Source organism: Scleropages formosus, chromosome 18 (genome assembly GCF_900964775.1).
Source record: "Scleropages formosus chromosome 18, fSclFor1.1, whole genome shotgun sequence".
NCBI lineage: Eukaryota > Metazoa > Chordata > Actinopteri > Osteoglossiformes > Osteoglossidae > Scleropages > Scleropages formosus.
The window spans coordinates 11,766,115-11,778,165 of record NC_041823.1 but is presented as its reverse complement, the minus strand read 5'-3'; the positions used below and the strand labels follow the sequence as shown (position 1 = coordinate 11,778,165).

The 12,051-nt window shown below is 42.7% G+C and overlaps 1 protein-coding gene across 2 annotated transcripts in view; it reads right to left on the bottom strand.

Moving 5' to 3' along the window:
• Positions 1-11,666, bottom strand: part of rapgef5b (Rap guanine nucleotide exchange factor (GEF) 5b) — a 48,990-nt gene extending 37,324 nt beyond the window's left edge. For both annotated transcript variants that reach the window (XM_018740757.2, XM_018740758.2), the window contains exons 1-6: positions 11,095-11,666; positions 5,563-5,607; positions 5,141-5,247; positions 4,498-4,619; positions 4,091-4,259; positions 530-611 (exon numbers count right to left, since the gene is read on the bottom strand). In XM_018740757.2, the coding sequence (XP_018596273.2) occupies positions 530-611; positions 4,091-4,259; positions 4,498-4,619; positions 5,141-5,247; positions 5,563-5,607; positions 11,095-11,277 (708 nt within the window). In that variant the 5' untranslated portion in view covers positions 11,278-11,666. The remainder of the gene's footprint in view (positions 1-529; positions 612-4,090; positions 4,260-4,497; positions 4,620-5,140; positions 5,248-5,562; positions 5,608-11,094) is intronic.
• Positions 11,667-12,051: the final 385 nt, after the last annotated feature.

Below are 12,051 nucleotides of genomic sequence, written 5' to 3'. Positions count from 1 at the left end.
CCAGCGTGACCCAATCCAGGCAGCTGAAGGGGATCCAACGGGTTTCAAGTAAACTGGTGACTCAAATTGTCCAGAGTGTGTGTATGTGTGAATACACGAATGTGTGTGAGTGCCCTGTCATGGGCCAGTCTCCCCTTTAAGCTGTACCCTGTGTCACTCCATATGCTTCCAGGAGAAACTCTGGACAATCACAAGCCCTGCACTGGACAAGCAGTTAAGTGATAATGGAGTGATGGATGTTGACCCCATTCCTCATACATGAAAGTTTATTACTCTAAACATTATAGTGGTAAGCCATGGCTGATCTATGACCCTGAGCAGTACACTGTGAGCTCTATGAACATGAAATTTATTAAAATTTTTCACAAAGGTTATAGTTTTCAGCATTAATATGCCATAATGACAGTGCTGTTTCAGTAACAATGCAAAAGAACAACACTGCTAAGTGCTTTAAAAACCAGGACATCTCCAGGCCCAGCACACTGCAGGACAGAGATGTGGCAATGTCAACTGTTTGTAGGCATGTTACCGTGGAGGTCAGACGCTCCAGAGCCTCCACCTGAAGGATCCGGCTGCACTCCTCTGGTAGTACCTCCACCTCCTCCTTGGACCTGGCAATAGACGCACACGCACACACATTCATTTAGCAGACGCTTTTGTCCAAAGCGACGTACATCTCAGCAAAAGTACAATTTATGCATTACGCTGAGAGAAGGAGACATTGCTTGAGACTTTCATGTCTGCAGATAACAAGAATCTAGCCATCACTTACACAAAAATCACACTTGCTGTGATATGACACAGTAAGTACAAAGGAAGACCAACTTATTACCTATAGAAATTGTATTTGAATGCTTGAGGAGTATCTGTCGCAGTTTCAAATGTAAAAAAAAAGTAGGTATGCCAATTCTATCCAGAGAACGATTATGCCCATTCAACACAGTGGATAATAAGACATGCACTTTTCACTAACCAGGGCTTCGTGGGGAGTCTTGTTTTTATATCTTTGTGCTAGCAACTTGCCTTAAATTGTTAGTGCATAATATTTTGTGAAAATGTGGGTCCTCTTGGTTTAAAGGGTCAGCTAAGCAATAACTAATATCAGCCTAACAAGAGTCAATTTTGTTAGAAGACCCATTTTAATTACTGTACAAAAAGATTTTCCTTCAACTCAAAAACCACAAATGCAGGTCTGTGAGACAACTAATGCTATTCTTTCACTGCAAAATTTTGCTCTTGTGACAAAAATGTGTGACACTAACAGAAATGCTTTCAGAGGAAGTGGCACTAAAATAGCCATATCCACCTCCTTGTGTGTTGGAGAGGGGGCTTCCTCCCCAAGACCAAAGGAATGGATGTCTCTAGGGGTCACAAAAATAAGCTGACCCATTTTAAACAAGAGAAAACAAATTGAAAAGCTCCTGCCAATCCTTAGACGATTTTCCCCACAAATGATGTTTTTTGCAAAACTGAATTTGTGCAGGAAATCATGATAAAACTCCAATTTACATGTCATACGCAAAACATCTGCACACTTTCGGTTTGTCATTCAACAAAGGTACTCGTCACATATTACACTGGTCACTTCAACTGACACGTCTGTGGACACTGGCATGAAAATGAAGGCTAATCCAGTGCAAGGCTGGTTGTTAAACAGGCCCATTCACAGTAGTTTCATTTTACTAACAGTGATCATGACATCATTATGAGCGACCCATTGTAAGTAGTGTATCTAGCAGTGTAAGTCACCTTGATGAATAAGGTATGTGGGCTGATAAGAGTTCACTGGAAGTCGCTTTGGAGAAAAGCATATGCTAAAATGTAAATGTATATCAACAACGACAGATTTTAGAATGGCAGCAAGCTGCTTGTGAGCTCAGAGTTACAGTGCCATCTGATGGTTGGCAGCTGTAGCGCACATATTCTCTCCTACACAAGGGATTCATGCAAGAGGAGGACTAGCAGGGCAACCAAATGGGCAAAATTGTATAATTTATCATGGCATTGTAACTCTGCATTACAGGAACTCATAACTGTCATCACTGCATAGAACTACACTTTAAAACTAAAACCAGGATTTATTTCATTTACTATAATTTTATATAGCTAGGCAATTTTTATTGTAGCAGCTCAGGTTACATACTTTGTACAAAGATACTGGAGCCCAAGCAGGGCTTTGAACCTGTGGCATTTGGTCACAAGATGATGGCCCTAATCACCGTGTCATCTGCTGCTCCAGGCTCTAACAGTTCTCAACCTCCAGTTATAGCCATTATTTTTTATACAAGATTTTTTTTTGTGTTTTTATACAATGACACAGTTTGTTGTGCAAGATGAAAGATTGTTAAACATTTTTGTCAGTTTACAGTGATGAAGAAATGAGAGCAACATCAGATCACACCATTCATTACACTACTACAAAGAATATTTGCCATTTCCCTTGGAACATGTACCACGCAAGTTTCGGTTTAAAAAACACCACACAACATCCAGCATCATATTGTTTCAAACAGGCCAACAGTACCATAACTAATTTCTAACCAAACTAATTTCTCATCTGCCAACTCCTGCGGACAGCTTTGTGGAAGGAAGACTGAGAGGCGTGTATACCTTGAACACGCCTACCAGGTGAGTCAGCTTAATGACTGCAGCAGGAAGAGCACTCGCAGGTGAAACTGCCCCCCCCCTTCACTCACATCAAAGGAAACCTTACACGTGTCAAGCCTTCCTATTCCTCGTCCTGACTTTGTACAGCACGTCCTTTTAGAGCCTCACTCCGACATTCCTAGCAAACTCATTTTTGTGGTACACAATGTCAATGTACTCTCACATAAAAACACTTATCTGCACAGAGGCAGCTATACATAATAAAATTCCCATTGCTTCTAAAATAGAAAAACATTTATATCTTGTTTGTTTCAGGTGTCTAGCACCACTTTCTTCCTCACAAATGCAAATGAGATTCAAAGTATACACAAATTTCAGAAGGCCTGGGCTAGTCAAAGAGCTACAGGAAGGCAATTCCAGGTCAGTGAAAAGCACCTGCGAGCACTGAACATGTATTCCATCTTTGTTTTCATCATGTCAACTCCACTGTCTGTGGTGGGACACTAGCTCCTGAGGTGAAATTTACAATTTTGATCTGTTCCCGTGCTTGTGATATGCTGTACCATACTCTCCCAACACTGGGCAATGACTGGATGCTGCGTCTCGCTGCCAACCACGCTCGCGGTCTGTAGCGATCACGCGAACGAGTGCAAACCGATATTGTGTTGAAAGCGTTTATTTTGTGTTTTTGCATCCCATCACGTCTACTAAACGCCCATGTGTGTCTCTTGCTTCTGGTGAGGAGGAGGAGAGGAAAGCAATTACTCTGGAGACGAAACTCAGGACACTTGCTTAGCATGAAAGCGGCAAGCCGGTAATGGCTACAGCACGCGAGTTAGGACTCTTGCAATCAAAGAGCTCTACCATCTTAAAGGATAAGAAGTGAATAAATGATGCAGTGAAACCATCAGCATCACTAAATTCCACTATCACCACAAAGAAAAGAGCTGGACCAATTGATGATATGGAAAGATTACTTGTCACGTGGATGGAAGATCAACTACAAAAGTGGATACCGCATAGCCTACTGGCGATGACTGGTGCTATATTTTATCATTAAAAATCGTTTCGGTGTGGAATAAAAGCTATTCAACATTATAAAATAGGCTTTGTTTTAGATAAATTTAGCCAACTGTAGGCTATGGTAAGTGTTCTGACCACGTTTAAGATAGGCTAGGCTATGATGTTTGGCAGGTGGGGTATTGCATTCCTTTTCGACGTACAATTTTTCCCCACTTACAACGAGTTTATCAGAATATAACCCTATTGTTAGTCGAGGAGCATCTATGTGTGTGACAAATGTCAATGAATGGCATTACATAGGTAGGTTAGCATATGCCTTCACAAATCTTATTCACTGTGGTACTTTCTGCCATGTGTGTATATGGATACAGACATTTGAGTTAAAGCACACCAGTTCTTCCAATGGGACACTTAAGAGTTCACAGTAAACGTGCCAGTGTCAGTGCAGTGATTTACTCACGGGCTGCTCATCCCGGTCTGTACCGGGACATACGGGACCAGTTGCAGCAGAAGTCGCACTCCATTCTGCCACTCTCCCTCATCCTGGAACTCACAGGTTTTAGCATGACATTCCTCAAAGGAGAACTGGTAGTAGGTGTTGGAGTCCTCAAAGGATATCCGGTGATCCACTGAAAAGCAAGAGGGGGGTTTCAGCCATAACGCTTATCAACCTAATGCCTGTCAAATCACTTGTAAAATAAACTGCAATCTTGTCCAAAATGAACTTAAATGCACTGAAGGTTGCATCCAATAATATAAAGTCATAATGCAAGCAGTAAGGAGTACAGCTGGGTTTTGTTTTCCACAGAATTGCTTTTCCTGGGCTTTTGTGGTAAGATCAGGAGAGTGTGATTCCAGTGATCGCACCAGACAACAGGATGCCCAGCTCCATGATGGCCTGCCAGACTCCCGCAGCCGTTCTCCGGCACTGGATGAATGCACACTGCTCCGTGAGCCACTGCACAAGCTCCACACCCACATAGCTCCTTCTGCAAGCCGGAACAGAACATCTAAGTGCCGGAAACAGCTAGAGAACAAAAACACTTATCTCCAACTAGTCATACCTGCACTTTCGCCTGAGATCAAGGCATTCATGTGTTAAGGCTTACGTGCCAATTTGTTTTTCAGCACCCAGGAAATGTTTTTATTTTATGGGGGTTACTGAACAAGGGCCTACCTCTGCTTTGGATCGTCACAGTATCTAGGTTATATAGGCCCCAACTACACTGCATATTCAAATGAAATGACTATAGACTTAAGGAGATGGATGATTATTATTACATTACTAACACTTCTTTACCATGGAACTTTATCAGGTTTGTATAACAAGCTGCTTAAAATAATACGGTAATTTAGAAGAGAAGATTCTGTTGCGATACCAGCTGATTGCTTTAAAAAACAAACTTGGGTCTCTGATTCCACACAAAGGAAGGTCACCAAGGTAGACAAGGTATGACTGACCCCACCCCTCAATACTGATGCAAAAACATCAAAAACATGAAGGAGTTACCTGAGGATCCTTGCAAACTGGACTCTATCTTTAACAGGATAGGGTCCATGTGACAGGAAGGCGTTCCTCAAAGCCCGCCCAGCACAGGGTAAGCTGTCCGAACATCCCTGACACACAGAGACAAAAACAGAAACCTCCTTCGGTGTCACCTCCACTATGTACACTGTACACAGACATCTTTACTGTTGACACATATTCCACGTTATCTAAACACTATCCACACAGGTAAAGATCTTTTTTTGAAAGACAGTGGAACCTCCATAACAAGTGTATTCATCACACATTACGCATTACAGTTACAGTTGATTATGCACTTTCTTGAACTCCAAAGTGTGACATGCAATATATGGCATACACAAGTTCTTAAACATATGCTATATTAATGACAATATATAAAATTGCATGTATGTAAATTGTCATACCTTATGTTTATCAAAGGACGCACTTGCATCTTCAATGGATTCTGACTGAAGGTAAGACAAGCAAACACAAAAGAATGACTTTTTCCAAAACACTGATGTACAACAATGTCCATTTAAGAGAACAAATGTAAACAAGCCACTGAATAAATAAAAGTGTTATGCAGCCATAGTTGGGGGTGCGCTGGCGCAGTGGGTTTAGCCAGGGCCTGCTCTCTGGTGGGCCTGGGGTTGGAGTACCGCTTGGCGTGCCTTGTGACGGACTGGCGTCCCATCCCGAGTGTGTCCCCTCCCCCTCCAGCATTGCGCCCTGTGTTGCCGGGTTAGGCTCCGGCTTGCTGCGACCCCACTTGGGTCAAGCGGCTTCAGACAACGTGCGGGTGTGCGCGCGCGTGTTCGCGAAGCCGTAGGTCACAGTCCACACACAACTTTGCACCAGAAGGTTGTAACAGACTGCATTGACGGCAATGCAGTGTTTACACCCCAGAACAGCAGACTGGCCTATTTTATATGTCAAAGAGCTAAGAAAATATAATTAACCATATATGACTCACCATAACCAAAATGTTCATATCAATTAAGCAATTAAAACCTATGAAACTGCAACTGAACTCTACTTTTTAACAAAAACAGGAGTTTCACATGACAATGGTTCCGTCATCCCACAGCCATTAGACCAACCCTTAGTACTGGTTAGACCAGTTAGAAGTTGATGGTCCCAGTCCAGTTGTCAGCAGCTTTTCAATTAGCGCCTCACCATACCAACAAAACCATCAGATTTCTGACGGGAATGAGGTAAAGTTTAAATGGATTAAAATATATTTGCACCGTTCACATTAAAAGCATCTTGACTAATACAGTCAGAGCAAAGAGCAGTCCTGCAAAAAGACTGACTCCATTAAGTTTCACGTAGGAGGCAGAAACTGTACGGGTTGCTTAAATAAATCATAGTTGTTGTGGTGTTACTTTAAAGTGCCTTTTCTTTACAATCACATAGAACAAAAGTACACCTGTTCCAGTCAGGAGTCATCATCAACTTTAAAATTGAACTCTTGCACTTTTGCTTTCAAAGCAAAGGACACCACACAGAACCCCGTCAAGCATTATGCAACATACACTGACAAACAAAGTCATTGACAGGCATTTTTAATGATACGCTAAGTGGAGCGCAAAAAATTAAAAACACATTTTTCGGCCAATAAATGTGATGATATACTGGGACAGGTCCACACAGGTTTGCTGGATACTTCTCCCTTTTCCGCACCTTCTCCTGCAAGTGCCTGTCCCTTGCGAGTACATTTTAGTGAATCCATTTCAGTGTGGCACTCCTGCAGCAGCGGGACCCTGTCACAATGCCCCGGAGCCCTGAGGCAAAAGCTGATCTAGAGGGTTTTTCTTTTTTTTTTGCATATACAAAGTCCTCAGATCTGGCTGAGATAGAAGTCTGGCATTTTAAAGATTAAAATATTGAGCTGTGCAATGTCCTCTGCTGCTTTCTCTCCCCCCATCCTTTTCAACATGCAGTTTTTTTTCTATTTCAAGCTACATCTGTCAAGCATACGGAACAAACAGCAAAAAATACTAAATATACACATTAATTAATATTTTAAATCATATGCATCACAACATCAACAACACTATTAAACTGCATTATTTATTGCACTCCTTAGCCCAGCTCCTAGGATGTTTTGAGTCTTGTTGCCTCCCAAATTCTGAATTTATTTTGATGAACATCTGGCCAACACTTGAAAAACATTATCCAAATACATTTACATTTATTCATTTAGCAGACGCTTAGCAGAAGGAACATACATCTCATAGAAAATATAATTTGTGCATTCCATTAGGAGAAACAGACATGTGATTCTCAGTTTCTTTGATCCATATGCACCAGTGTTGATCACATGATTAGCTGCATAAAACTCAGAATAGCAACGATTCCTGATCACCTTCCTACTATTTTTTTTCTTTGTACAGTCAAACAGTTGTATTTGCAGCCTAGCACATCATTGGTATGTTTAGACTTTAGATGTAAGGGTTCTGCATACTAGACATACACTCAACCCTCATACAATGAGGTCCCATACAACAAAAAAATTGCTGCAATAGCTTAAGAAAACATATACCTTTCAATAGTTCTATTGCTTTTTACCCAGTCACACATTCATTTTACTTCCACAATTGCCATTTTATTCACTTTCATTCTGATATATCTAACTCTGTCAAGAAAGACTCCTTTTTATAGAACAAATTCATCTAAATGCTTCCCATTTCGGGGGGTGTGGTGGCGGCGCAGTGGGTTGGACCACAGTCCTGCTCTCCGGTGGGTCTGGGGTTTGAGTCCCACTTGGGGTGCCTTGCGACGGACTGGCGTCCCGTCCTGGGTGTGTCTCCTCCCCCTCCGGCCCTACGCCCTGTGTTATCGAGTAGGCTCCGGCTCCCCGCGACCCTGTTTGGGACAAGCGGCTCTGGAAGTGTGTGTGTGTGTGTGTGTGTGCTTCCTATTTCCCATCACACTGACACTCAAGTGAAAGAGCAGATTCAAACAATTATCAATTCTGCTGCTGAATTTTTTTCTACAACATTACGCTACTTACAATGGTATACACATTTTTCTTTATTGCATCGATTCAAGGTAAATATTGGTAACACCTGGTAATTGTATCAATTCAAGGTAAGTAACAGGCAGCACAGTGGCACAATGAGTAGCGCTGCTCAGCTCCTGGGTGGTGCAAGAGGACATGGGTTTGATCCCCGCTCAGTCTCTGTGGAATTTGCATGTTCTCTCCGTGTCTGTGTGGGTTTCCTACCAGTCCAAAGACATGCTGTTCAGGTTCACCCATAGTGTGTGAGTGACAGAGAGAGTGTGTTTCACTGATGTATGGATGAGTGTCCCAGTGTAACGAGTATCTAGCAGTGTAAGTCACCCTGGTGACTAAGGTGTGTGGGTTGATATCACTACATAGAGTTCATTAGAAGTCACTTTAGAGAAAAGGATCTGCTAAATAAATGCACGTACTTTCATCAAGAGAACGGGAAGTCGACTGAAAAATTTGTCAGTAATGCTACTCTAACAGCATGTGCTTTGCAAAGCGAAAAACATAGGCAGTGATTTTAACTTTATATCCTAAAATGTCCATGAAGTAAATTATCAAAATATCTCTGTCCAGAACATACCCTGTCTCATACTCCAGACCTCTATGACTTTGCACTGGACAAGTGGTCACAATGGGCAAATGAATGAAAATATAGGTTTAAAAATTGTTGCCGTTACAATGCAAAAAAATTTCATAGTTTTTGCTATAGGTTGCATTAGGGACTTCATGAGGGTGTTTTTTGTCAATATGTGAACACTGAATATGGACCCTAGGCTCAGCTTCTGCCTAAACTACTCCATTTTTCATGCCGACTCCCTTTTGTTGCACAGAATAAAGTGCAGATGCATTTAACTGCACTTCTGGGAGTCTTTCTGCACATTTATAACCTCTTATTATATTCACTGAATTTATACTCTTCAACTCCAAGTTGCTTTGGTGAAAAGGCTTTCCAAAATAAATTAATGTTAGCGTAAACGGTAACATTCTGACTAACACGTTACCAGTCCCAGGCAAGCCCTCCCCCACCCCCCCAAGGCCCCAGGTCAAAAACCAGAGGCTTACACTCAACCCTCTTCGTTCCGTGTTTAAAGGGGTAACGAGAGAGGGACGCCAACCTGAAACCTGAGGCTCTGAATCTTTGCACAGATCTCCAGCTGTAACATTCTGTAGCACCATACACTTACAGGAAACCAAGCCAAATGCTCAGACCTTGTAATTCCATGCAGGTTTTCTTTTTTTTTTTAAACTGTACATCTCACGACTATTTTTGCATTTATTTAGAGCTTTTAATCAATCATTTAAGGTGGTTTGGAAGGGAAACTGGCATTCCAACAATATTACTACTGCAACCCATATGTTATGTGAAATATCCTTAACATTACTTATTCCTCTAAACATTTTATTGTGCATCTTTGCTACAAAAATCAGGCTCTTGTACATTTCTAAAGGATGTTGCTTATCCATGTTGTGGTGTATAAATTTGGGAGGGGGGCCCCCCCATCAGCTGTAAGTGAGTAGATGCCCTTGGTTAATTTCTAAAGGAGCTGGAAGCTTGAATCCTTTCTGGTGCTTCTCCGCAGGCCTGAGGTGTCACTGAATGTTTCGGTTTCTCATGACTCATTAAAGTCCAACATCAATCCCTAGAGATATAGCCATCGATGAGCATGGATGAATGCGTTTATCCTGCACCGTTTCTTAAAAATCCTCCACTGGATCATAGCACAATGCTAGATGTTTATTCTAAGACTGCTCTGAAAATGAGAGGATCTCACCAGGTATCCAAGACAAAAGAACAGGCAGGATAGAGCATGAAAATCCTCTGCCTTTGAACCACAAAAACATTAATCAGGGATCAGAGAGCCCATAAGCACCCAATGGATGTGACGTCTGTTTCAAAGGCAAGCGCTGCAAGAGTTAATACATCATACATTTAACAAACTGCATGCTGTTTGCTGGGCGGGATCCGCCGCTGAAGTCAAACAGCAATCCCTCACAAAAGCTAATCGTAGGCTCATCCCATATTATAGCAATTACACACAATGCCAGGCTTTCTGTGGACATGGTGCCATCAGTAATTTAAATGCACTCTACAGCAACCTCAGAAATGGGCCTTCCAAAGAATACCTTACCTTTAAAAAGCCAAAACAGTAGACAATGTAGTAAATTTAAGCGGCGCAGTCAGCTGTATGCTTTAGAGACCGGATTTCCATGTTAGCGCTGAAACTAGCTCACTTCACGCTTATGCTGTGCTGATTTACACTTGCCAATAAACTTTAAAAGTATGTTACTGATCATGAAATCCTCAGATGACTGACTGACTGCTGGCTTACATTCCTAGTAATAAGTCTGACGAGTGGCACACGGGTCTGTTTTACTTTGATTTACAAACATTTCGCCTGTAAAAACTGATGAACCGCCAGGATCATGAGCAGTACACCTGTAAGACATTCCAACAGAATATCCTCCGGAGACCCAGCCAGTAACTGTTGACAACTGTAGTGTAGAGGACACATTTTCAACACTGAGTTCCAATGTGACTTACTGATGATTTATGCTAAGTTTTGAACGATAACCACGTGGTTGGAAAACGGACCTGGCTTGGACAAATCTTACTCTTAGTCGCCTCAGAAATACAATCTCTAAAAACCTTATTTTGTCAGGTCTCAAGAAGATGCATCTTAAGGAAACAAACAAGTTTGACTGCTTAACAATAACTTCGTTAAATAAAAGCCAGCAAATGTAATTTATATACTTCAAATAAATTTGACCTGGAAAAAACGTGAAGAACTATTGCCTTGCTCCATCCATGCATGGCTTCCTGCTCACGTGCAGAGATAGCAGGAAATTCAAATTGGGTGTGAAATCATGAAAAGGCAGACGGCTCCCGCACGGGACGCAGCGGAAAGGTGCACGCGGTGTGAAGAAGAAGGTGCCTCACGTTCTCCACACTCCTCTTCCTCAGAGTGAGCCCGTGCTTGAGCAGCGCCGGCAGCTCGCGGATCTTCTGCTTCAGGTGGACCTGCTCTCTGGCCTTGGAGCGCCACTGGCGGCTCTTCGTCCTTCCGTCCTCCGCTTCCTCCATCTCCGTGCCGCCGGTCTCCGTCCCCGTGCCCGTCTCCATCGGCGGAGCGCGTCCCCGGGTGGATCTTTCGCTCGCGCTCTCTCCTCAGGCTGCCATCCCTCTTCTTCGGCGTCTCGCGAACAGAAGAAGAACGAGGCGCTCGCGAGCGGCGTTGCTCCGCCCACCGCCCTTTCAGCGTTCGCGATCCTGTCTCCAGGAGGGCGCGAGGAAGCCCACAGGTGTGCGGGCGCTCTGTTCGTCACGCTACATCACTTCCACCTTCCTTGTCCCCGTCACGCGTCCTCAGCGCGCGCTTCTGACGCGTTTCTTCACGCTTTACTTCTTCGTTCAAACACGGTATTTGAAATTCCTGTTCTGCAACACCGCCACAATGGTCGCCGTGGTTGAAACTGGGAACTCGGTCATGCACGAGCGCCATTGCGCGCGGAGTGCTCTTTAGGTGTGGAAGTGACATCAAATGACCCGCTGCGAGTTACTACTTTTTTTTTATTTTTATATAGCTGTCCCAATTTTCCGTAGCCGCATGACGTAGCATTTCCATAAACAGTTACAATATATGGAGAAAGAAGTTTTACCATTTTGCACTAAGTGTGTAGAAATGGTAGCAAGTTGAACAGTATGGGCAACTAATTAGACATTTTTGATAACTATCTTCCATAAATTATGTTTAATCTCCGAGATTGCATGACGAAATGCAGACTATTCAGACAGCACAGAAATTGCTTTTCCTTTCACAGGGCTTATTATTTATTTATTATCTTACCACTTGAATGGTCACCAAGGTTAAAAAGTAACATGAAAACATTATTCTCA